The 25112-nt window shown below is 52.1% G+C and overlaps 2 protein-coding genes across 5 annotated transcripts in view; one reads left to right on the top strand and one right to left on the bottom strand.

Moving 5' to 3' along the window:
• Positions 1-309: 309 nt before the first annotated feature.
• On the top strand, positions 310-10842 carry NMRAL1 (NmrA like redox sensor 1). 2 transcript variants are annotated; one of them, XM_082429084.1, is made up of 6 exons: positions 310-560; positions 756-829; positions 4872-5110; positions 7749-7998; positions 9268-9458; positions 10554-10842. In XM_082429084.1, the coding sequence occupies exons 2-6, from the start codon at positions 790-792 to the stop codon at positions 10731-10733; spliced, it is 900 nt and encodes a 299-aa protein (XP_082285210.1). In that variant the 5' UTR covers positions 310-560; positions 756-789; the 3' UTR covers positions 10734-10842. The 2 variants fall into 2 exon arrangements, with proteins under 2 accessions (XP_082285210.1, XP_082285209.1); XM_082429083.1 differs by having other exon boundaries at positions 331-829.
• Positions 10843-13356: 2514 nt separating this feature from the next.
• The window catches only part of DNAJA3 (DnaJ heat shock protein family (Hsp40) member A3), a 32682-nt gene continuing 20926 nt past the window's right edge, over positions 13357-25112 (bottom strand). Inside the window, exons 6-12 of one of the 3 annotated variants that reach the window (XM_082429068.1) lie at positions 24954-25101; positions 23849-23913; positions 22240-22368; positions 21614-21729; positions 20755-20852; positions 15192-15308; positions 13357-14583 (exon numbers count right to left, since the gene is read on the bottom strand). In XM_082429068.1, the coding sequence (XP_082285194.1) occupies positions 15205-15308; positions 20755-20852; positions 21614-21729; positions 22240-22368; positions 23849-23913; positions 24954-25101 (660 nt within the window). In that variant the 3' untranslated portion in view covers positions 13357-14583; positions 15192-15204. Of the gene's footprint in view, positions 14584-15191; positions 15309-18723; positions 18996-20754; positions 20853-21613; positions 21730-22239; positions 22369-23848; positions 23914-24953; positions 25102-25112 lie in introns of those variants that run through there. The other 2 variants (XM_082429070.1, XM_082429069.1) reach the window with 2 other exon arrangements.

Raw genomic sequence — 25112 nt, 5'->3', positions numbered from 1 at the left:
GCATACAAGAACTCAAACAGAGCCTTGGGTGTTAAGACTCACAGATATAGATTTATTTGTCTTTGGATGACACCCGTATATCGAAGTTCAGATGCTCATGCAAGATAAAATTTTATTTATTTATTATGTGTTTATGTATTTATTTTTGCTTCGCACAGTCATCACCCCCAGCATCCCGCTAAGCAGCCCTCGGCGTGTACATTTCGGTCAGATCCGATTTACACAAATTCGGTTTACGCAGGCCTGGGGCTGGCTGGTCCTCACCGGCCGCTGAGTCTAGGCGGAGGCGGGACGAACCATCTGTGTCCGCGGAGGGGGGTGGCGGGTCAGCTCCGCGCAGAGTCAGGGCCCAGACGGCTGGGATTCGGAAGCAGCCCAGCCTGGGGTTCCTTCACGCAGGGTGGCCGGGAAGGGGTGACTTTTCCAGGTTGCAGCTGGAGCTGGGGGCGGGGGGCGGCGCCGCTCGCAGGCTTCCATCCCTCCCCTCGGCGGTGGACTCGGCTGCAAAACCGGGGGTCCCTATTTCCCGGACCGTTTCCCACGTAGGCAGCGGCTAGGAGGTATAGCCGACCTGGGGGACCCGGGCGGCGGGTGCGGGTAGGACCTGGGGGGGTCGGGCCCGAGGGGGCGGGGGTCGCGGGGTCCCGACCTCTCCCGGCCGGACCGCCCCCTTGGTCCTACCCGGCGCGCGCGGGGTCGTTCCGGGCAGGCACCCCCGGCCCCTTCACCGACTCTGCGCCTCTCACGGCCCTCAGACCTCTCCGGACTGCATTTCTGGCGCCCGGCCTCATGGCAGACAAGAAACTGGTGGTCGTGTTTGGAGCCACAGGTAAGCGAAACCCCAAACGGAGGCCCCGAGGCGCAGGACCCCTCACCAAGGCCAGCCCAGGGCAGGGGTCATGCCGGTCCGACCCCGCAGAGCCTGGGCTCCCGCCCCTCAGCTCCAGAAGACGTCCCCGGGGTCCTGGAGGGAGCGATGAGATGGCTGGGACCCCTGACTCAGGGTGGGGCCGTGGGGCAGGACCTGAGCGCTGATTCCCTTTTACTTTTTTTAAAAAATTACTTAGGGGGCTTCCCTGGTGGCGCAGTGGTTGAGAATCTGCCTGCCAATGCAGGGGACACGGGTTCGAGCCCTGGTCTGGGAAGATCCCACATGCCGCGGAGCAACTAGGCCCGTGAGCCACAGTTACTGAGCCTGCGCGTCTGGAGCCTGTGCTCCGCAAAAAGAGAGGCCACGATAATGAGAGGTCCGCGCACCGCGATGAAGAGTGGCCCCCACTTGCGGCAACTAGAGAAAGCCCTCGCACAGAAACGAAGACCCAATACGGCCATAAATAAATAAATAAATAAATAAATAAAATTGTATAACTTTAAAAAAAAAAACAGATTTATATAAAAAAAAAATTACTTAGCTTTGAATAACAGGTGATTGCACATAATATCAAAATTAAGTCTCCCTCCCACCTCTGTCCCCAAAACCCCATCCATCACTGTTGTCAAGTTTCTTGAGTATCCTTCCGGACAAATTAGGTATATAAAGATACTGTTTTTTAAATGGGAGTGTTTTATTTTTACCCCACCTGTTTTTTTCTTTCCTGTATGTACTTTAAAAATATATAACTTTATTGAGGTATAAATCACATACCATACACTTCACGTGTTTAAAGTGTTTAATTCACTGGTTTCTAGTATATTCACAGAGCTCTGTGACCCTCACCACAATCAGTTTTAGAACATTTCATCACCCCCCCAAAAAACCCATACCCAATAGCAGTCACTCCCCGTTTCCCCAGCCCCTGGAAACTGGCAGTCTATTGTCTAAAGATTTGCCCATTCTGGACATTTCATATAAATGAAATCATACAGTACATGGCCTTTTGTGTCTGGCTTCTTTCACTGAGCATCGTTTTCCAGGTTCATCCACATTGTAGTGTGAATCTGTACTTCATTCCTTTTTATGGCTGAATAATATTCCATTATGTGGCTATACCACATTGTGTTTATCCGTCATCCATTATGGACATTTGATTTGTTTCCACCTTTTGGTTATTGTGAATAATGCTGCTGTGAACCTTCACATACAAGTTGTTGTGTGGACATGTTTTTAATTTTCTTGGGACTATACCTAGGAATGGAATTGCTGGATCATATGGTGACCGTGTTTAGCATTTTGAGGAACTGCCAGACTTTTTCAAAGTGACTGTACCACTTTACATTCCCACCAGTACTGTATGAGGGTAGTTGTAGTTCTTCAGGTTGCCTTTTCCACTCCAGGACACGTTGTGGTCACATAAGTCATGCATACAGATCTGCTACATTCTTTTTTTTTTTTTTGTAAATTTATTTTTATTTTTATTTATTTTTGGCTGCGTTGGGTCTTTGTTGCTGACTGCGGGCCTTCTCTAGTTGCAGCGAGAGGGGGCTACTCTTCGTTGCAGTGCGCAGGTTTCTCATTGCGGTGGCTTCTCTTGTTGCGGAGCATGGGCTCTAGGCACGCGGGCTTCAGTAGTTGTGGATCGCGGGCTCTAGAGCACAGGCTCAGTAGTTGTGGCGCACGGGCTTAGTTGCTCCGCGGCATGTGGGGTCTTCCCGGACTAGGGCTCGAACCCGTGTCCCCTGCACTGGCAGGCAGATTCTTAGCCACTGCGCCACCAGGGAAGCCCTGCCACATTCTTTTTAATCACTTTTGTATGGATTTATCACTTATTTAGCCAATAATACTGCAGCCAATTTTTTTTTTTTTATTGGTAAGAAGTGGATTTATTTATTTGCAGCCAGTGTTCTTATACATATATTTATGGATGATTTTTATTTTCTTCCTTTTGATGATTTTAATAATTTTCTCTCTTTTTTTTTTTTTTCTTTTTTGGCTGTGCCGCGGAGCTTGTGGGATCTTAGTTCCCCGACCAGGGATCGAACCCAGGCCCTCAACAGTGAGAGTGCAGAGCCCTAGCCACTGGACCACCAGGGAATTCCCCTCAGTCTTCTTTTTAAGGTATAGATGATACTTTATTTCTTAAGCTAAGTGGTAGGCTCATGGGTGTTAGTATCCCTTTTTTGTATGTGGTAAATATTTCATAATAGGGACTTCCCTGGTGGTCCAGTGGCTAAGACTCCACGCTCCCAATGCAGAGGGCCTGGGTTCGATCCCTGGTCAGGGAACTAGATTCCACATGCATGCCGCAACTAAAGAACCCGCATGCCGCAACTAAGACCTGGCACAGCCAAAATAAATAAATAAATATTAAAAAAATATTTCATAATACATTTTAAAATTTTTGTAAAAGGTGTAAGTGTGATGACTGCTAAAACATGGATGAACCTTGAAAACATAAGTGAGAGAAGCCAGACACAAAACACCACATATTGTGTGACTCCATTTATGTGAAGTGTCCAAAATAGGGAAATCCGTAGAGACAGAGAGTAGATTAGTGGTTGCCAGGGGCTGAAGGGGAGGGGAAAATGGGGAGTGACTGCTGATGGGTACAGACTTTCTTTTTTGAGGCGTTGAAAATGTTCTAAAATTGACTGCAATGATGGTTGCACACTCTGAATGTACTAAAAGCTGCTGCACTGTACACTATTTTTTAATTTAATTTTATTTTTTTTAAATGGTTCTCTGTGCTTGAATTCCCTTAGCACAACTAATTAGACCACGGTGTGTGGAACTGTCTTATTTATTTATTTTATTTATTTATGGCTGTGTTGGGTCTTCGTTTCTGTGCGAGGGCTTTCTCTAGTTGCGGCAAGTGGGGGCCACTCTTCATCGCGGCGCGCGGACCTCTCACTATCGCGGCCTCTCTTGTTGCGGAGCACAGGCTCCAGACGCGCAGGCTCAGTAATTGTGGCTCACGGGCCCAGTTGCTCCGCGGCATGTGGGATCTTCCCAGACCAGGGCTCGAACCCGTGTCCCCTGCATTGGCAGGCAGACTCTCAACCACTGCGCCACCAGGGAAGCCCTGCACTGTACACTTTTTTTTTTTTTTTTTTTTTAAGTATTTATTTATTTATTTATTTATTTATGGCTGTGCTGGGTCTTCGTTTCTGTGCGAGGGCCTTCCCCAATTGCGGCGAGCGGGGGCCACTCTTCATCGCGGTGCGCGGGCCTCTCACTATCACGGCCTCTCCTGTTGCGGAGCACAGGCTCCAGACGCGCAGGCTCAGTAATTGTGGCTCACGGGCCTAGTCGCTCCGCGGCATGTGGGATCTTCCCAGACCAGGGCTCGAACCCGTGTCCCCTGCATTGGCAGGCAGACTCTCAACCACTGCGCCACAAGGGAAGCCCACTGTACACTTTAAAAGGGTGAATGTGGGCTTCCCTGGTGGCACAGTGGTTAAGAATCTGCCAATGCAGGGGACACGGGTTCGAGCCCTGGTCCAGGAAAATCCCACATGCTGCGGAGCAACTAAGCCGGTGTGCCACAACTACTGAGCCTGCACCCTAGAGCCTGTGAGCCACAACTACTGAGCCCGTGTGCCACAACTACTGAAACCCACGCGCCTAGAGCCCGTGCTCTGCAACAAGAGAAGCCACCGCAATGAGAAGCCCGTGCACTGCAACAAAGAGTAGCCCCCACTCGCCGCAACTAGAGAAAGCCTGCGTGTAGCAACGAAGACCCAACACAGCCAAAAATAAATAAATAATTTGTTTTAAAATTGTATTTAAAAAAATAAAAAAAAAGGATGAATGTTACGGTAAGTGAATTCTATCTCAATGAAGCTATTAGTTAAAAGACTGTGAGGCAAAACAGTGGGAATCACAGGTGAAAAGTGCCAGGTGTGTTGCTGTGGTGGAGGATTCCCTGCAGGGCCTCACCCTTGGCAGGCTCCCAGGCTGGTCCCACCCTGTGGGTCTTTCTGACTCTCTGCAGGTGCCCAGGGGGGCTCAGTGGCCCGGACACTCCTGGAAGATGGGACATTCAGGGTCCGAGTGGTGACCCGGGACCCTGGGCAGAGGGCAGCGAAGGAGCTGAGGCTGCAAGGTGCAGAAGTAGTGCAGGGAGACCAGGATGATGAGGCCAGCATGGAGCTGGCCCTGATCGGGGCTCACGCCACCTTCATCGTGACCAACTACTGGGAGAACTGCAGCCAGGAGCAGGAGGTCAAGCAGGTAAGGGCAGGCGGGAGGGTGTGGGGAAGCCAGGGCAGGAGCAGGCCATCTTCAAAGGCGCTCCCAGGTCTCTGCTTGCCCTTGCGGGGCAGCTCCGACTTGCCAGAGAGGGGCTGACCCCTGCCTGACCACTGACACTGCAGGCCTTTCCCCTCCTCTTCTATGCAGCCCTCCTAGACTTTGATGAGGGCAAAAGGTGGCCGCTTCCTCATCCGATGACGTTTTTTAGACATCATTCATGTACCGTACTGTTCACCCTTTTGTTTTTAAAGCTTTTATTACTATTTTTAAAATATTTATTTATTTTTGGCTGTGTCAGGTCTTAGTTGCGGCACACGGCATCTTTTGTTGCAGCACGTGGGCTTCTCTCTAATTCTGGTTCACCAGCTCAGTAGTTGAGGCACGGGCTTAGTTGCCCCGCGACATGTGGCATCTTAGTTCCTCAACCAGGCATCGAACCCGCGTCCCCTGCATTGGAAGGCTCATTCTTAACCACTGGACCACCAAGGAAGTCCCTGTTCCCCCTTTTAAAGTGTACAATTCAGTGGTTTTTAACATTCACAAAGTTGTGCAGCCATTATCACTACCTAATTCCAGAACATTTCACCACCCCAAAAGAAACACCATACCTGGTAGTGGTCACTCCCCATTCCTCCCTTCCTCAGCCCCAGGCAACCACAATCTGCTTTGTGTCATCCAGTGACTCTTTACACTTTCTAAAAAACTCTATTGACCCATAATTTTCTTAAAATCAAATGTAGGGACTTCCCTGGTGGTGCAGTGGTTAAGAATCTGCCTGCCAATGCAGGGAACGTGGGTTTGATCCCTGGGCCAGGAAGATCCCACATGCCACAGAGCAACTAAGCCCGTGCACCACAACGACTGAGCCTGCACTCTAGAGCCCGCAAGCACAACTACTGAGCCCGCATGCCACAACTACTGCAGCCCGTGCACCTAGAGCCCGTGCTCCGCAACAAGAGGAGCCACCGCAATGAGAAGCCTGTGCACCGCAACAAAGAGTAGCCCCCGCTCTCCGCAACTAGAGAAAGTCCACACACAGCGAAGACCCAGTGCAGCCAAAAATAAATAAATAAAAAGTAAACTTTTTAATTGTACAATTTAATGAAATTTGAAAATAAATATACCCATGTAACTACCATTCTAATCAAAATATAATACATCTTCATCATTCCAAAAAGTCCTCGATGTCCCCTTTCAGATGTTTTCTGTTTCTCTTTATTCTGTTTTCCACCCAGCTTCTCTCTGGTTGGGTGGTTATTGAGCCCAGGTGGTGGGGGGAGGGATGTGAGACAAACATGCATCTTTTTAAAGTCTCTTGGAAGGTGGGGACACTTGCGGTGGGCCTGTCACGTAGCAGGCACTCAGGTATTTGTGGAAGGTATGACTGGTGCCACAGCAAAGGCAGTGGGCTGAGACCCGTGCCTGTCGGCTTTCAGTCTTGCCTCGTCCACAGCTCCCCACCGTTGCGGCTGTGGACGTGACTTCCCTGCACTGGTCTGTCTTTCCTCCCGTGTACAATAAAGGGAGACTGGACTGGACCACTGGTCTCCAAACTTGTTTTTAGCCCTGAGCCTTTCTTCAGTTGCAGTCTTACATGGAAGCCCATCTCAGAGAGTGGAGAGAGACAGCTTTTCTGGTTCACGCAGATCTCGTCAACCTGACCTCCTGAGCCATAACAAATGACCCCAAGCCAGGTGGCTTAAAACAACAGGAATTTATTCTCTCCCCATTCTGGAGGCCAGGAGTCCAACAGCAAGGTGTTGGCCCTGCCCTGTCTGGAGGCTCCAAGGGAGGTTCCAATTCTTGCCTCTTCCGGCGCCCAGTGGTACCAGCTCTCCGTGAGGCCACATCACTCCGGGCTCTGCTTCTGTTTACACAAGGCCTCTCCTCTTCTCTGTGTCTCCTCTTCCATCTCTCATAAGGACACTCGTCATTGGGTTGAGGGCCCATGAGGGTAATCCAGGATGATCTCAAGTTCCTTAACAAAAATATCTGCAGAGATCTTTTTCCAAATGATGTGACATTCACAGGTTCTGGGGTTTGGGACGTGGACATATATTTTGGGAGGCCACCATCCAGCGCCCTACACAGCCTTGTGCAGCAGGTCGTGTTTCTGTCCCCATTTAACCGACAAGGCCAAAACAGACCCCTTGTCCTGGATGGCACAGCCAGTGTGCTGCAGAGCTGGTCCAGAACCCAGGTGGTGTGTGTTGTGTACTTAACTGCTGAGCCGTAGCACTTCCCTAGGGGATGGTTGGGGCTCTCCCAGGAAGACGGCCCAGCATGGGGACAAGATGCTCTCTGAGAGCAGGCAGAGGCGGGAAGCCTCTGTGCGCACCCTCCCAGGTGGCACGTGGTGGGCCGCAGTCCAGCACACTGGAAGGTGGAACGACCCAGATGATCTAGAGAAGGGGCGCTAAGGCTATGCGGGTGGTGGGAAGCTTATAATCCCGTGGCAGAGCGTGTGGCGCCATGTGAGCCGCACACGGAAGAGGGAGCCTTATCAGAGGGCTCTTGGCACCGGGCACAGTGGCCTCTGGGGTGGGAGAGCCAGTGCCGTGATGGGGACACACCTCCTCCCTCTGAGCTTTGTGGTTTCTCCTTCCCTGCCCACCAGGGAAAGCTGCTGGCCGATCTGGCCAAGCGCCTGGGACTGCACTACGTGGTCTACAGTGGCCTGGAGAACATCAAGAAGCTGACAGCAGGGAGACTGGCAGCGGGACACTTTGACGGCAAAGGAGAGGTAGAGGAATATTTCCGGGACATTGGTGTCCCCATGACCAGCGTGCGGCTGCCCTGCTATTTCGAGAACCTCCTCTCCTTCTTCCTGCCCCAGAAAGCCCCAGATGGAAAGAGCTACTTGCTGAGTGAGTGCCCTCCCTGCTTCCTCGGGCGTCTCCTCTCACCGTGTGGAGCCATGGTGGCCCACTGGGCTTGTCCTCAGAGGGCTCTGGGTCCAAGCTCTGGCTCGCTCACGTTAGGCTGTGACTGCGAGCAACGCGTGTGACCATGCTGGGCCTCTGCGTCCTGTCCCGTGAGATGGGCATGACTCGGACTTCCCCGGGGCCATGGGAAAATCTGCCGAGTCTGGGGATGCAGTGCTTTGTCTGTTGGAGAGCTTTACGGAGAGAGTGTGCTTATCGTTACTGCTTCACAAATAAGGAGAGGATTTGGAAGGCGAGGTCCAATTGTGGATTTCCTGAAGTAGGAAAGCACTTTCTTCTCAACATCTGTTTGCAAATCTGTAAACAGCCTGGAGGGAACCACGTACGACCTGTGTCCTGCTGGCGGGGCAGTGGGTTAATGCAGGTGGCTCAGCAGGCGGAGCAGGAGGGGTCTGAGCCCTCCCAGCCCCTCACCTCTGCGTGAACGCCGCTCACCCTCGCTTGGATCCTGCCTGCTGGTGAGCAGTCTCATCCTTGTGTTGGCGCACCGGCATCTCCCTTTACAGTTTGCAAAAGCTGTAATTAGAGATTCACCTGTGTTCCATCTGTAAGTTGGAACAGGCTCCACCCCCGCAGGCTCCCCGGGCCGTCTGAATGGGCAGCCACGGAAATTTTATAGGGCAGGGCCCGAGCGCTGCAGGTGCCTCATCAGGACACAGCTCTGCCTCTCCATCCCCAAGACCATACCTCGGCAGGTGGAGTCACTCGTTAATTCAGCATGTTTATCTGCACCCGTCATGCTGCTCTGGGGTCAGCCCTGGCCTCAGCTCACCGAGCACTCCTGCCAGTGGAGCTGGTGTTTGGAGCATCCCCCACCACAGGCATCCCTATCAGAGATTCAGGTTTGACGAAGCGTACGGGGGCCTGAACGCTGGGAGCTCCCGTTCTCAGAGGTGCCTATCAAAGCCCCTTCCTCTCCTTCCCCTTGTTCCCGTCTCAGGCCTGAGAGGGGCGGCAGGCCCAGGGTTCTCCCCGCCTTGGGAAGGGCACAGCCGGGCTCCCAGGGTTTGAATGGCCTGCCGGGTGGCAGAGCTCGATCGTGTCCCATTTCCTGACTCATTTCTCCTGCTGGCACCATGGGTGTCTGTCTGCCTCGTGCCAGGTGCTGGCCTGTGCACACATCCAGTCGACTGGCCGGTGGGGACCGACCCCTCAGAGATGCATGCCAGCATGTCCCTCTCTCCCTCCCAGGCTTGCCCATGGGTGACGTGCCCATGGACGGCATGTCTGTGTCTGACCTGGGCCCCGTGGTGCTCAGCCTGCTGAAGATGCCCGAAGACTACATCGGCCGGAACATCGGGCTCAGCACCTGCAGGCACACGGTGGAGGAGTACGCCGCCTTGCTCTCCAGGCACACCAGGAAGACCGTGCGAGATGCCAAGGTGGAGGGCCCAGGCTGGGACTTGGCAGCCGTGGTCAGAGGGGCTTTGGCGGGTAGAAGGGAAGGGGCATCTAGAGCTGCCCCAGCGCTCTGAGCAACGTAAAGCCAAATTCATTCTCACTGTGAACGTTTATGTCGTGCTGTTCTTAGGAGCCAGGTGTGGCCGCGGAGTGAAACTTCTGGTTTTGTCAGTTGATCAAGTGGCAAGGAAGGGTTCCAGGAAGAGGGGACAGTAGGGGCCAAAGCAAGGAGGGAAAACGCAGGATGTCTTGGGCTCCTCTCGGGGAGGGGAAGGAGGCCGGAGTAGGCCCCCATCCTGGTCCCCCCTTCTTGGCCTGGCACAGTCCCCTCCTCCCCATGCCTACTCTGTCTTCCTGTCCAGACCCCCAGGTGCCTTGTTTCTTGTTTCTCATTATGAAAATCTGGGCTACTCCAAGTCATTAAATGACAAAAACCACCTGTAGAGCCCCCCCCAGACCCAAGCAGAGCAATGATGGGGGAGAGGCCACGGCAGGACGCATTTTGGGCCAGTCAGACCTTGGACTCAGATCTTGCTCCCAGCCCTTAACACCCACCCCTGTGTGACTGGAGGCCCAGCCCCTGACCCCTCTCTGCCTCAGTTTCCTCATCTGTAAAGTGGGTGTATGGAGAGTATCCCCCCTCCTCGGGCTGCTGTGAGGATTGAATGGAACAATTGCTGTAAACGCTCCCTTGGCACAACGAATGCACTAGAAAGCATGCACTAAATGGTTGCGTATTACTCTCTAAACAAAGAAAGCCTGAGGCAGTCATGGAGGATTTGGAAGCTGAGGAGTTAAGATTCAGTTTGGTCAGGAAAGGGGAACAACTTTGGTTTTTTGAGCAAGAAGTGACATAAGCATAGTTCTGATTTGGAAAGGACTGAGTTTTCATCTCGTGATCTTGGAAGAACAGGATTTAAATTGCCCTAGAACAGTGGTTTTTGACGTTTCATCTTTGTAATAGACTGGTTTTCAGGTGAACTTAGTGGGGACCAGGGTAGGAACTGAGGTGTCAACAGCGTGGTCAGGGTGCTGCAGATGCCGATCGACCCTAAGAGACTCCCCTCTGCTTCCAGATAAGCCCCGAGGACTACGAGAAGCTTGGCTTCCCCGGCGCCCAGGACCTGGCCAACATGTTCCGTTTCTATGCCCTGAAACCCGACCGCAACATCGAACTGAGCCTGAGGCTCAACCCCAAGGCCAGGACGCTGGACCAGTGGCTGGAGCAGCACAAAGGGGACTTCGCAGGACTGTGACCCTGCCCACCTCTCAGCCCCATCTGGGGGGACAGGAGGTGCAGTCACAGTGATCCTTTCTCATGCTACAAGAAAGTTTATTTTTTAAATAAAGGCCATTGTTCTCACAGATGGCTTCCATAAGAAAAGTGCTTTGTTTCAGGGACTGGGGTTGGGGTGGCAGCTGCCTGAGGACATGAAAGTTCCAACAGGGAGCATAAAGTGGTGGGGGGCCCAGTCAAGTTGCGGGGGGCTGAGAGGACCCCACCCCCACCCCCGCCAGCCAGGAGCAATGTTTGACACCCCTGCACACACGCCGTTCCTCTCCAGAACGTGAGTGCAGCCACCCACGTGTTCCTTCTTTGAGTTTTAGGGCAGGAAGACCGGCCCCTTCTCCCTCTCTCTTTTCCTGCCTCCTGGGCCCCCGGGTGCAGAGGCCTCGAGATGTGGGTGATCGCAAAACAGGCTGGAAAGAAACCCTTGAAGGAACGTGGCAGTTCTGTGGACCCCAGGTCATATAAGACTTGGACACTGCTGAGAAAAGGTGACGCCACCCACAGCAAAGGCTGGGAAGGGAAACCAGGGAAATAACCACCCAGCCCTGCTTGGCGGGTTGAGCTCCCCAGGCATTTGGACGGTTTCCGTCTCCCGCTCGCTTTAGAGAAGAGAAATGAAGGCCCAGAGGACACGTCCGGCGGGCTGACCAGTGTCTCCATGGACTTGTGAAACCTCCACCAGCGTCTGTACTACCCCGCCTCAGCCTCAGGACCCGCAGAGGCATTGAAAGGAGAGCAGGTCAGCCAAACTCATTCGATCCGTTCATTAACTGAGTCATTGAAAAAGCACTTCTTTGACAACCTACCAGTGTAAGCTGGGCCCTAAATACAATGTTCACCAGAAAAGTATGCGCCCTGCCTTGAGCCTGGTTTAGCAGGAGAGCCAGATACAAATCTGCAGAATGACTGCAGACTGACATAGGGCTGCAGAGAGCAGGAGGAACGGGGAACACTGGAGGAGGGGCCCACTTTAGTGGGACAGGGACAGCTTGCCGTCTGAGGGGAGCAGCCTCCCAGGCAGGGTAGGAGGAAAAGGACGTGATGACATGGGCTTCCAAGCCCACCCGTATCAGCAAGAGAACATGAGAGGTCATCTGTGTCCAGCCCTGTGATGCCCAAGTCCCCCAGGCCCCTGTGTGGGAAACTCACCTGCTGGGGCTGCGACTCACCGTGCCGAGATACTGGAGCAGCCCTTGGTCAGTACCAAGCCTGGGGAGAGCCTGCTGTGCCAGGTCCAGGTCCAGGTCCAGGTCCAGGTCCAGGTCCAGGGCGAACTGCAGGGAGCTGATGCCAGGCTCCAGCCGCTCCTCATCCACAAGCAGCAGGCCATGGACACGTCGCCGAGCCTCTCGGGTCTGTTTGCTCACCCGGTGCCCCCTGGCCAGGCTGTTGTGAAGGCAACGTGAGTGCATTTGTGCGAAGCAGTGTCTGACTCCCCTGGGCCCACATGGTCAGGCCTGGCGAGCCTCCAGTGCCTTCCCTTGTCCATGCTCCAAACATTTCAGCAAATGCTCACACCATCTACCTCGCCTCTTGATCCCCAGAGGCTCAGGGACCTGGAGATACTCTTTTGTATTTTTAAATACCTCACCTCATGCTCCAGCCCCACCTCTGGCTGCAAAGTTGTCTGGAGACACGTCTCAGGATCCAGCTGTGGGAATAAACCAAATCCAGTCCAGGCCTTGAGTGGGGCTTGATTCTACAGATGTTGCCCCGCCACCTTCTGACCATCTGAGGGAAGCACGCCTCAGTACAGCAATGAAGATGTCTCGCTAGAAAGAAAATCCACTTTTCCCTTTCAAAGTCTAGGCTTCTGCTTTCAGAAGACAGGCCAGGAGTGGGACTTCGGTTGGCTTCTCCAGGAAGAAAACCTAAGCTATCACGAGAGAAACCATCTAGCTCCCCACCGCCACACCCCGGGGTCTAGGATCCTTCCAGGCCCATACTGAGTCCACAGCAGGCGCTTGACAAACTTCTGTTCAATGAAGGACAAGTTTGGAAATTGGTAGGAAGTCACTGAGCCCCTTTCTCACCCAACAGGTATTCCCAGCCTCTTCACCCAACCCAGCAAGTGCCCTCACACCTCAACCTGCTCAGCCCAGAGCCCAGAGTGGGGCAGAGCTATGTGCTCGGGGCCCACTCCAGCCACGACAGCACTTGGGCTTTTGTGAGACAGCCCAGACTAACACTGCAACACAAAAAAATACCTTAATATTCCTCTGAAAATAATGGAGGAAAAAAAAATCTAGTGAGGGAGGTGGTGACGTGTAGGGACCTAAGTAGGCCACACTGCACGTCTCTCAAATCGCAGGCTCCCAAAGAGAAAGCTACATGCCGAACCCTAGAACATTCGTCAGATCAGCACCCTCCCCACTCTGGGATCTGGGCTGGAGAGGGTGAGCGCCTGTCAGAGCGCCACCCGTCCCTTGGCGCACGTGACTCCAAGGACTAGGACAGCCACCTCTAGCCGCCCCAGGAAGGCCAGCAGAGATGTGGGGTGGCCTGACTGGCAGGTGACCACCAGTAACCCCCTGCTGGGCCACCTGCTGAAAGCTGTCTGAACTCTTTCAAAGAAGAAATGACGACAATTTAGGTTTTAAATATCTCTTTGCGGTAGATAATCTTATTTACATTGATACAGAATCATTTTACATTCCTAGAGCAAACACTAGTAGATGCTTTATTTTAGTAAATTATGAAGGAAAGCAAAAAGGGAACTAATCAGAAGTGTTCTCCATTAACCTGTCTTACCACAGCTGGGGGATCTGGAAACACAATGGAACCCACACATCCTACCAGCCAAGGCTGGGGAAACAGTGTTTTGCTTTGGCTGGATGGTGGAGAGCCTTCAACTGCTGAGACTGTGCTCTCCTTTTCTGAACAAACATTTATCAGGAAAAGACGATGATTCTTAGCACTGAATAATTTAAACACACTTCTGAAAACAGAGGTCAACTGTGAGTGGTGAGAACCAAGGCCCTGGCAGGCAGCAGGGCAGGGCTCCGGGTTAAGAGGCCGTTAGTCGGCCCCAGGCCACGGCTGGCTGTGGTCCAGCAGAAGGGCAGGAGCTCCACTCACACCCGGCTTAGAACAACAGAACTCAACCGTCAGGGGACAAGGGGCCACCCCAAGTGGGGTGGGAGGAAGGACTATCCATCCTGACAGAGATCATGGCCCATGTGATCAAGAGTAGCATCTCCAGGGACTGTCTTCATATGTGTCACCCTGGGCCCCCAAGGCCCCCATGTTCCAGCTGCTTGGTACCTTTTGGAATTAAAACAAACTCTAGCAGGGGATGCCCCTGCTGAGGGGTGGATGACACCAGTGGGGCGTGCATGCCCCAGGTTCCTGGAAAAGACAACCCTGTCAGGAAAGACTCATTCAGGAACCTCCAGAGGTTTGCTGAGAGGGAAATTAATCACTTCACAACTCGGTGCAGCTTAAGGCTTCATTTTTAAGCTGTAAGCATGGCCTTTAATTCTTTAACCACATTTGATTCCAAATCAGAGTTTTAGCTCTGCAAGAAATGTCCAGCTGTCTGACTCTGCCGGAGCCAGAAGAGGCCAAGTTACCTACTCATGGATAGGAAAACTACCAGCCCTTAGACCTGCCATGCCTCACTGCCCAGGGGCTGTCCACCATGACCCTTTCACGGAGAGGTGCACTGTCGCATGGTTCTGCTGTTTCCAAGGTGGTCCAGAGGGCCTCTGCAGGCAGGGACTCGGTGCTGCTGTGTGGAATCCTCCTGCATCTGAGACGCCCTGGCCACAAGGAGGGGCTGCTGCTCCCGGCCTAGTTTCCAGTGGACCGTTTTCCTGAGCCAAGACACAAACAGTTACGTTTCACTGGCATCGCAGGAAGAACACGCCCTGTTGGTGAGCTTCTGTCATCCCTGGCAAGGAGCTGCACCAGGAGCCCCAGCCACCAGGGACCAGCACAAGTAAGAAGTGAGTCCCGAGACACCACAGTGAGCAAGCAGGACTCCTGGCAGTGCCCCCCACCCCAGCCCTAACCAAGGTTGACACCTCCCCGCGCCTCCCAGGCAGGACAGGGCGGGGATTGGGGAGATCTGAGTTCTAGGCCTGGCTCTGCTATGACTTGCCCTCTGTGACCGCGGGCAACCTGGTCCTCACCACGGCAGGATGCAGAGCCCCCGGGAGCTGGTGGAAGGAGGGCTGGGAGGCAGCAACCTCTCCAGAAGTGGAGCCGCAGAAGCGGCTACTATCTGTGGTTCGGCCCTGCACTACCGGCTGACTCCCCACGAGCTGAGGCTTGGCTCTGAGGGGAGCCAGACACACCACGCCTGAGACTGGAACCTCTTCAACTCTGGGTGTGGGGGGACGATACTGGTTAAAGTGACAGAAAACAGGGATTAGTTCACAGAGCGGAACGAAAAGGGGAGGAACCTCAGGGGTTTTCCTACCTCGGCTAGGACATCAGGAGGTAAACATTTTCTTAAGTTTGGAAAGGAATCCCTCCTTGTCCTCCCCAGCCTCAGGCCTAGCCTTGCCTCCTGCGGAGCTATCCATGGTGCTGCCACCTGGGCACAAACAGCAGAGAGAACTGGGGTCAAGGGCGCACACCTCCATGTGTCCCATCCCAGGCCCCGCCTGGCCACCCAGGGCTCGCCACTCAAGGAGCCACCAAGTGCCACCCGGAGAGGAGAGGGGGCTGCACCCCGGTTGGCCGGGGCTGCCCCGCCTGTCAGATGACTCGGCACTTCAGAGCATATCAACTGCTCGAGTCACTGGCCCTCGAGAGGAATGTAAGAAATAGAAAGGGACAAAAAGGAGCTGTCTCTACCTTAACAACCATAATAGAAATAGAGCCAAGTGCCAGATGTCTTCTGGGCCAGGCCACACAGCATCCACATTAGCTCATTCAATCCTCAGGCTAACCTTACAAGTAAATGCCACAGATGAAAAAACCAAAAACCAGAGGCACAAAGGGGTTAGGTGGCATGCCCAAGGTCACAGAGCCGGTAAGCAGGCAGGAGGCCCGAGATGAGACCCAAGCAGTCAGACGCCAAAGTCCAGGCTCTCGCTCACCGGCTCTGAGAAGTGAAGAACATGCACCAAGACCAACTGACCAGTTTCCACAGCCCGTCGGTGCACACAAACCGTCTCCGGGACACCTGGGGATCCCAGGACATGTGCACTTCTCATCTATGACAACGGCAGCCGAGGACCCTGTGTGTCACTGGGCAAGCATCTGGCTCCAAATGCTCCAGATAAAGGGAAGCTGATCTGCTGTTTCTTGAGGGCCCACTGAGAGCAATTCTGCTGCACAAACACATCGTTTTAAAGACCTGCCAACCACGAGGCAGAGGGCCAGCTTGTTATGAGCTGGACTGTAGTCAATATTTTTCATTGTGCTAGGAGAATTAGCACATCTCAACATGCTAGAAGATGTACATCAAGTACAGCGCATAGAGGGTACAAAATGGTCACGTCCCCAAGATCTCAGTCTAAGACGCCTTTGTTGGGGAGAGGCCCAAAGCTCTGGGCAACAGGCCCCCAGCAGGGGTGGGGCAGGTTGTCCTGGGTACAGCCCCCCAGGCCGTCCTCTGGACCTGACGTGCTCTCCTAAGTCAGGAATGTCCTCAGAGAGACAGCGGTGGCCCCAAACAAGAATGTGCTGACAGAGGTCTGAGCAACCACAAAAGCCCGATGCCCAGGGCTCCCCAGGTGAGGACCCGGGCACTGCACAATCACGGCGGCAGGCCCCTGCGAGAGGCATCCATGGCCACAGGTTACAAGGCCAGGTGTGCCCTCCTTCAGTCCTTCACGTCCCCTTTTCTTACATAAAGACTTAAGTAACAAAAAAGGACTCTCCTAACACAAAGGAATCCACAAACCAGAAATTTCCTGGGCCTCCTTGGACAAGGCAAGGCAAGGCAAAAGTATTGAATTTTGTTATGTCCTTGGTGAGGGGACGGCAAGTCTGTGTGTGTGTGCACGTGTGTGTGTGTCTCACACTATGAGTTACTGCTGCTGATGGAGCTTTTAACATGTGCCAGGTATCATGCCAAATGCTTTATCCACATGATCTCATTTAATCACAGAAGAACCCTATGAAGTAGATGCTACTATTACCCCCAATTTATAGATGAGGCAACTGAGGCTCAGAAGCGAAGAAATTTGCCTAAGGCTTTATAGCTAAAAATGGCAGAGCTGGGACTTGAATCATCTGATAGCAGAACCCAAGCTCTTAACTATTAGTCACAATGGGGCACAGAAACACTCAGTGACCACCATCAGCCCCACCCCCACTCTGCTGTCCCTGCAGTCATGCCCCGGGGCCACAGCGTTTGGCCAAAGTCTGGGAGAGCCAGAATAAATACCTAGTTAGCAGGTTAATGATTCAAAACCGAAAAATAAAACAACAGAACACAGACACATCTGGAAATTCTCATCCCCTGCCACCAGAACACATTCTTATCTCTATTTTAAATGTGGGCTCCTTCAGGAATAAGGCTTACTGACAGGGACATCAAAGGATTTAAACACTGAATTTAAAATTCTGAACCGAAAGTCAGGGATAAACTGTGGGCCTCTGCACACGGATGACGCAGTCTATACCTACATCGCTTTTCTGGCCTAGGGGAGGAGGGACGTGTCCTTACAGGATGTCCTGAGCACTCAGGTGCCTTCTGGCCTCATTACAGGATACAAGCTGGCACATGATTCCTGCACTTAGGATAAACAGGAAATGCCCATGATCCCTCCAGCTGCACAGGCACTGCATGAGCGTTTCCAGTCCGCGCCTTCAGGAGGTGACCAGAGCGGAGGGGCTGCTCAGCCAACCTCAGGCAGAGGTCGGACCCGAGGCACAGGACTCCTCTATCAGACCACACGCAGCTTGCCCGAGCAGGGGTTACGTTTCCATCCCTCAGAAGGAAAACGAATTCAAATAAACTCAGCTAACAGGCACTGTGCACGTGCAGGGGATTCAAAGAGGACATGCTCCCGGCCTACAGGCAGCGATTCCCAGTCAAAAGTGTTTGATGGCTCTTTACAAAGTGAAGAATAACCAGGTAACATTCATTCTGGGAATGTGTACCACTTTTCTCCACAGTCACAAACCCCTAGTGTTATAAGCAAGGTCTAACACTTATTTGGGGGTTCAGTGCTTGCCCTGTCCTCCCCGCTCACACTGTAAGCTGGATGGGGCAGGGACCCTGTCTCTCTGTGCATTGCTTCTTATCACATGGCAAATGCTCAATGACCATCTGTGTGAAGAAACAGAAGCCAACAGGACTCCAGGATGACTTCTGAGGACTGGACCCACCCTACAGGTAGAGATGCGGGTCTACACTCACAGCCTGACTCCCTGAGCCGTCTACACGCACAGACTGGGCCAGTGGAGCACCCCTCGTTCCACTAAAATGTCTTTTCCCTCATCTTCCTCTTGCCTCCGCCCTGCCTAGATAAAGGCGCTCTACAGTCAACTGTCAGCTTGTCAGAGAACAGAACGCAGTGGGACCCCCAAATAACGAGCTATGGAACAGGCTCCTACACGACAGCTAAGTGTACGTACGTGGGTTGTCACAGGAATTAATGATGATCCAGAAACACAAACAATGAGCCACACTGTCTCTAAACCCAAAAGGCCACGTGGTAAGCTCAGAGCACCCCAGGCCCCCGAGAGCACTAAGGGTCCCAAGTTCACTACGGTCTTCTGCTTCACAGACTGGGAATGAAGCCAGGGTCAGACATTAAGGTTTTCAGCAGGGGCTTTAGGGAACAAAAGTAAACAAGGGATACTAAACCCACCAAAAACTTTAGGTCAGTTTCCTACATAATTGTAACTATTCCAAATGCCTTCCCGTAATGAAAGCAGACACCCAGGAATCCGTTTGTATCTGCAGTGACAGTCTCCGATGACTATCTCACTTCTAGAGGCTATTAAGAAGTGACACTTTAGCCCAAGAACCACTGATGACTGCAAGCAACTGCTTCTAGTAAAACTTTAATAAAAGAGATTCAGGCTCTACTTAAATAAATAGGAGTCACCTTAGGGAAGCTGACAGGAGGGGAATTTTGTACACTGGTGTGTTTTCACGCGTGGACTGCAAAGGTAACTTTCTTCACAGTGTAACAAGAGGCTTAACCACACCCAGGTAGCAGACTGACTGACAATGCATTCTTTGAAGCCATTACTAAGATTCTTAAATGCCTTTTAAAGAATTATGTCTGGCAGCCAAATTTCCCACTGGAATACAATTCTGAAATGACAACAGAAGTGGAAAAAATAATAATTCGGCATTTTACTTTATAAACACTTTTCACAAATGCATCCAATGCCTATGTTAAAGTTACACTATACTCAGCAAAACTATGTCAATAAACATTTAAAGGAAGACCTGGCAAAGTGTCTGGCACACAGGAGCGTCCCAATAAATCCCGGCTGAACAAGGGGACAGGGAATGAGCTAAGGACAAAGAACCATGAAAGTAATGACGGTTCTAAGAACACTCATAAGCTGACTGTATGATCAACTCCCAATTTAAGCTCTCAGAAAGGGACTGAAGACAACAACTGGTGACGACTAATACCTGACATTCAAATAGAGTGAACAAGGCCCAGGTGGACCTCGAGTACCCAATGTGGGAGGGGGCACAGCTGAGAGCTGGCTACAGAACAAATCTCACATGCTCCATGACTGCGGAAATATTTGGGACTCAGGAAGAAGCTAGAGGTGCATAAGTAGAGTTACAAGGAACAACCATTCCCACTTCCTTTTAGTTCAAGGGATATTAACAGAAAATATGAAAAAAGTCTATGAACCAAACCACTAAAATAAGTGCCCACTTGGTGCCTAGTTGGCCACAGACAGGATTTGTGGCAGCTGCTTTTTCACGGAGGACTTGGTCCCCTGGACTTAAAAGGAACTCAGGGGACCTCCCTGGCAGTCCAGGGGTTGAGACTCCACGCTTCCAATGCAGGGGGTGCAGGTTTGATCCCTGGTCTGGGAACTCAGAACCCACATGCCACGTGGCACAGCAAAAAAACCCCACAAAAAACAAAAACAAAACAGGAGCTCAGCCAAGTCCACGCAAAGGCTACTGCTGCTGGGACCCCCACCCCTACCCCAGGGCTGCAAGACCAAGCCCCCACCCCCTGCTCCGATACCTGCTCTGAATGACCATACACTGATCTAATGCCATTCAAGCTCTGAGAAGGTGAGAGGCAGATCCAGGACCCAGACAAAAACAAAATGATGCAACGAGGAGGCAACATGTTGGGCAGCTGAAGCCAATTCACCCTTGGCACAGCCTGTCCCGGCCCCAACAGAGGCCCAACCGACAGAGAACGGCGTTTTCTCAGCAGAGCACCCCCATCCCATGGGAGGAGGGCTGTGGCCGAGGTTCCCATGGCCAAAGCTTCTGCCTGTGGGCATTTTGGTATCAAATCACCAATATTTAACTCCACTCTACAGAGGGCCTATGATGTTTAAGCTCAGGGTAAATAAGGTGTTTTGTTTTTCATTGCCCTAGGAATTCAGAATTTAGGCCTGCTATGAACAGGCAGATTTGGGGTAATGTGACCACAGTCCTTCATTGCTATAGTAGCTGTTGTTTACAGGACACTCTGAAATCCTGGAGAAGCTTTCTGGGAGAGGAATGCATTAAGCCTCCCAACCTATCTTTTCCTTTAATGGTTACAAGGTGATCTCAGGTAGGGATGTGCCCAAGGTCACATGGCAAGTGGCAGAACCAAGGATAGAACTCAGGAGAGCAGCCCTCTGAGACACACAGCTGCTACCTGGCAGGAAGCATCGTGGAACTTGCTAACCTTGGCAAGCAGCACAGGCGCAGAGGAAGGGGAAGCAGCTTTACTCTGGAGCGCGGCTGCCCCCGCTGTTCCTAGCCCTCAGCTCCCCTCTTTCTACTCTGCTCTGCCCAAGTGGAAACCCCAACACGCTTCTCAACCGTCCACCCTCCGAGGGGCTGGGGGCTCCCACAGGTCGCTGGGCCACCTTACCAGTGCTTGTGTTGGTGACGCCGTTCACGGTCCCCTCCACGTCAGTCTCATCCTCAGCGTAGCTCAGAATCAGGCTCTGCTGCCGGCTTGTCAGTCTCCTGTGGACCGAGCACAGTCAGTGTCAGAGTGCTTCCTCTGGGCAGCTCTTTAAAGGAAGTGGACGCGGCCAGTCCCCACGCAGCGTGTGGGAAATGCAAGACCCGCAACCCAGGCACAGGACACACCCTGAACCCAACAGCCCACGCCCTCAAAGCTTCTGTAAAATAAACCTCCTGAACTACCCTAACTTGTTCTAAACAACTGCCACTGTGGCTATGCTAAATAGTTTACAGGGGGGAACAAAATGGAAATGATCTAATTAAAGAGAGGGCTGGAAACCCAGTCCTCCCAAGCAGAGTCTGGCATGCCCTGCTCCGGATGCCCACAGCTCCCTGCTTGGACTTTTCTCCCAGACACCACAGACATCACCCACCACTATCTGGTTATAGGTCTCTCCCACCAGATGGCAGGCAACCTGAGAACAATAATAACAAAATCAACAGCAGCAGCAATAGCTAAGCATTCCCTATGGGTTATTTCTTTAATCTTCCAGCAACTCAACGAGGTCGAGCTTTTGTATTACGTCCACTTTCAGAAGGAGCGCCCGGGCAGGACACACGTGACTTAGAGGGAGAAGTAACCCGCCTAAGCCGCAGCGCTTATGGCAGCAGAGCCACACAGGCCGGGCAGTCGGGCTCGGCGCTGAACCACCATGCCGCTCAGCACCAACTCAGCAGGTAAGAAGCCCTCAAGTGGGTCCTGCCCCGTGCTGAAAGCTGCAGAGATCGGGCGGGCCTCGCCACAGCTGAGCGGCACTTACTTTGGAACTCTGATCTTGATGTGAATGTAGTGATCTCCATAGCCGTAGCTGTTAATCCGGGGGATGCCTTTCCCGCTCATGCGAATCTTCTGGTCTGACTGAGTCCCAGGGGGAATCTATAAAGAAAGGAATCTCTGGTTTTCCTTGGTTTCCAGTTGCCCAAATGAAAACATTTCACTACGTGAAGACAATCTTATTCCCGAAAAGAACTCCATTCAGGTTTCTAAACCAAACCCACCAGACACCACACGGAAACTGGCTAAGCCGGGTCCATCCCGAGCAGAGCCTGTGACGGCCTTGAGGGAAGGGAGTCTGGGGCGGCGAGCCCAGAGCAGGAGTGAGGGAGCACGGGGAGCGAGACCTGGGAGGAGGCAGAGCCAACTGGGGCGCTACTGAGGCCGCTCCCCGGCCCGGCAGCAGTGGACATGGCCCGGGAGCTGCCTTCCCTGCCAAGTCACACCCAAGGCACGGCCAACACTCCTCCTCCCCCCCCACACCCAGCTTGTCTCCTCGAATCCCCGACAGGCTGGCTGTTCCCAGGTTCCAGCCACTTCTCAGCCATTTCCCGTTTCAGAAAAAAAGAACAAGGAAGTACAAGGGTGGCGACGCCACGCTTGTCCTCTTACCACCACGTTGATGGTCTCGTACAGGCCCTGAGCTCTGGCGGTGCCTCCCAGAATGGCCTGAGCTATGGAAATGAAGAGGTTGGAGTGGATGTCTGCGCCGTCCCTCTGGAACACGGGGCTTTTCTGCACCTACAGCCAAGCACGAGAGGGGGTTACGCTCAGAGAAGTCGTTCTGGAGAGCGGGCAACAGACGCATCTCAGCAGCTCAGAGCACAGCGTCAGGGAGAGAATGTACTTTCACCAAAGCGACCACGCCCCCAGGCTCTGGGAGTTACAGGGTAGGTTCTTACTCCACTGCAACGCAAGAGTGTCATCTCAGATCAAGCTGTTCAATTGTTGAGGGAAGTTAAAAAGTAAAATCAGCTTCTGAACATTAAAAAAATAAAAATCTTTCTTTATTGGAAAGTATAAAGAAACACAGATTAATACAATCTACAAAGGCGAAAACGGTTTACTTTCCAAAGAGCCATCTGGTACAAACTACCTTCAAGTCACACTGCCAACACTGGAATTATTCTGGTTTTATAAGCACTATTTTTTGTGTGTCAAACACATTCTTTGCCTTCCACTGATTTCTTCTTTCTTTTTTTCTTCTCTATTATCAGCTGGGAACAATCTGAATTCTCTACCAAGCCTTCCTTATAGATTGGCTTCCAGCCCGCTGCCTTTGTCTTCGATTTCTCAGTCTAGAAGACTCACCCTTTACATTATTTTTTTCTTTGTTTTAAATTACGAAATATTTCACATATACGTAAACCAGCAAAGTAAATAACACACAGTGTTTCCACAACCCAGCTTAGGTAACAGAACATTAGGACACAGGTGACTTCTCCCCACCTCCAGCTCACCCCTCCAGAGTAATCAGGCCAATTTAGTAGGTATCATTCCTACAAGCATCTGTTTACTTTTCCTACATGTTTACATGTCCCTAAAGAATACATAACACCACCTCACATGGTTTAAAATTTTACACAGATGATGTCCTTCCCTCGTCCTGCAACCTGCTCTCTCCCTGTTTGTAACTGAGAAGTCCCAGGACGTCTCATGCTGACACGTGTAGCGCGAGCCTCTTGCTCTGAGATGCCCTGGGCCCACAGCGCAGACCACTCACCATTCTCCTCTCCAAGGACAGCAGGCTGTTGTCACTGTCTCGCTGTTGTTGATGAGGCTGTCACACACCCTGCCTCTGCGAACTGCACCTCCTCGGGTACATGTCTGGTGGAATTGCTGGCAGAAGGCGCCACCTCCTCTCATGTTTCCCTCACCTCAGAAAAGTGGGTTTGCCCTGCACATTGCACGTAAAACTGTAGCTTTGGCACTTATTGTCCCTATGAACAATTCGATACATAAAAAATACAAGGAGATGTTTTCTGTATTTTTATGAGTCCAACTTGTAAACACCTCGAGGAAACTTTGTTCTCTCCACATTTAGCACAAAAGCTTGATGTAACACATGTTTAATCACCCTGCCAAAGTGGCCACTGCTCACCTTGGAAACTCAGATGGCCAGACACTCTGTGAAGCTCCTACCTCTCCTATGAGAAGCCTGGGCCGTACCCTCTCCAGGAGAGCAAGGGCCTGACAGAAGCTGTGCAAACAGAGAACCTACCCTGAATGTGATGAAAATTTCTCTTTTTCCTACAGGCATCCTCACAGTCTGGCCATCCTCAACTCCTGTAAGTAAAAACAAAAGTTTAAAAGAGAACGATTATTTTGGGACCTCCCAAGGCATTTTCTATGCTAGATCCATTTACTACCCACCAACTTATTCATTCCTGTTTCTTGTTAACAAGGAATAACACAACTACCAAAGATAGCAACAAGTATAACTTAAAACAAGAATAACTTTCCAAAGGTGCAACATACAATAATTGATAACTGAACAAAAGCCCCTTCTATTCATTTCTTTGGTTTACTGCCAGGTCCACCTAATATCTCAGTGAGTTTAGAGTCTAACCGGGGAGACAGCTATTAGCCAAATAACAACACTAACAAATGTGTCACTACAAACAGAGACGTGTTCTTAGAAAGAAAAGATCACAACTCCAGACAAAGGAACATCTAAGGAACAGGGAGGATTCCAGAAGGCTCCCCTGGGGAAGTGACCCTTGAGCTGGGAGCTCTGGGAGAACAGAGTTACCCTACTGAAAAGAAGCTGGACAGCGAGCTTCAGTCACCGGGAATGGCGTACGCAAAGGCTCTGTTCTGGGAGGCAGGGGCTACGTCAGAGTCAGGAAGCTGCAGGGCAGGTAATGAGGGGGAGACTAAAAAGAGGGGAGGCTGAGACCAGCAGGGGCTGGAAGGGGAGGCCATTTCTCAGCCCCTGAGAGTCACTGCGGTGTCTTCAACAGGGTGAGAGACATGATCAGACCGCACAGTGGAAACACTACCCTAGGAACAGGAGCCAGTTAGGGAGAGCAGCCACAAGCTGGCCCTGGGGGCAGGAGGAGGGGGTGGTGTTGCCCACTGGGCTGGCAGTGGGGACGACATTGGCCTTGGGACAAAAGATGGAGGAGATGGGGGAGTCCTTCACGCAGAAGCAGAGCGGTCACATCGGGTTCCATCTCCCCATGTGACGTGTGCAGATTTTAAGGATAACTGGTGCAGAGGAAAACGCAAGGAGACCCTGGTTCCTCCTCGAGTTTGGGCTCTAGAAACAAGGACACGATGGCCCCGGCTCCCAGCCCCTGCGCGTGGAGGAGCCCCAGACCCACCGGCAGGCACAGGGATCACCACCTTCTTCTTCTGCTTGGCTTCTCCTGCTCCTCTGCACACCACACAGGGAGACGTGACAATGGAGCCCCGGCCACCACACCTCCGACACGTGGAGCGCATCACAAAAGGGCCTGTATTTATGGTTTCCTGATAAAAAG

Source organism: Balaenoptera physalus, assembly GCF_965194825.1.
Source record: "Balaenoptera physalus genome assembly, chromosome: 16".
Classification (NCBI taxonomy): Eukaryota; Metazoa; Chordata; class Mammalia; order Artiodactyla; family Balaenopteridae; genus Balaenoptera; species Balaenoptera physalus.
The sequence above is the reverse complement of the archived record's forward strand: the minus strand, read 5'-3'. Positions and strand labels throughout refer to the sequence as shown.

Coding starts and splice junctions, on each gene's coding strand:
- NMRAL1 (XM_082429084.1), top strand. CDS start 790: ATGGCAGACAAGAAACTGGTGGTCGTGTTTGGAGCCACAG. Junction 7,999..9,267: donor TGGAAAGAGCTACTTGCTGA/GTGAGTGCCCTC, acceptor TCTCCCTCCCAG/GCTTGCCCATGGGTGACGTG. Junction 9,459..10,553: donor AGACCGTGCGAGATGCCAAG/GTGGAGGGCCCA, acceptor CTCTGCTTCCAG/ATAAGCCCCGAGGACTACGA.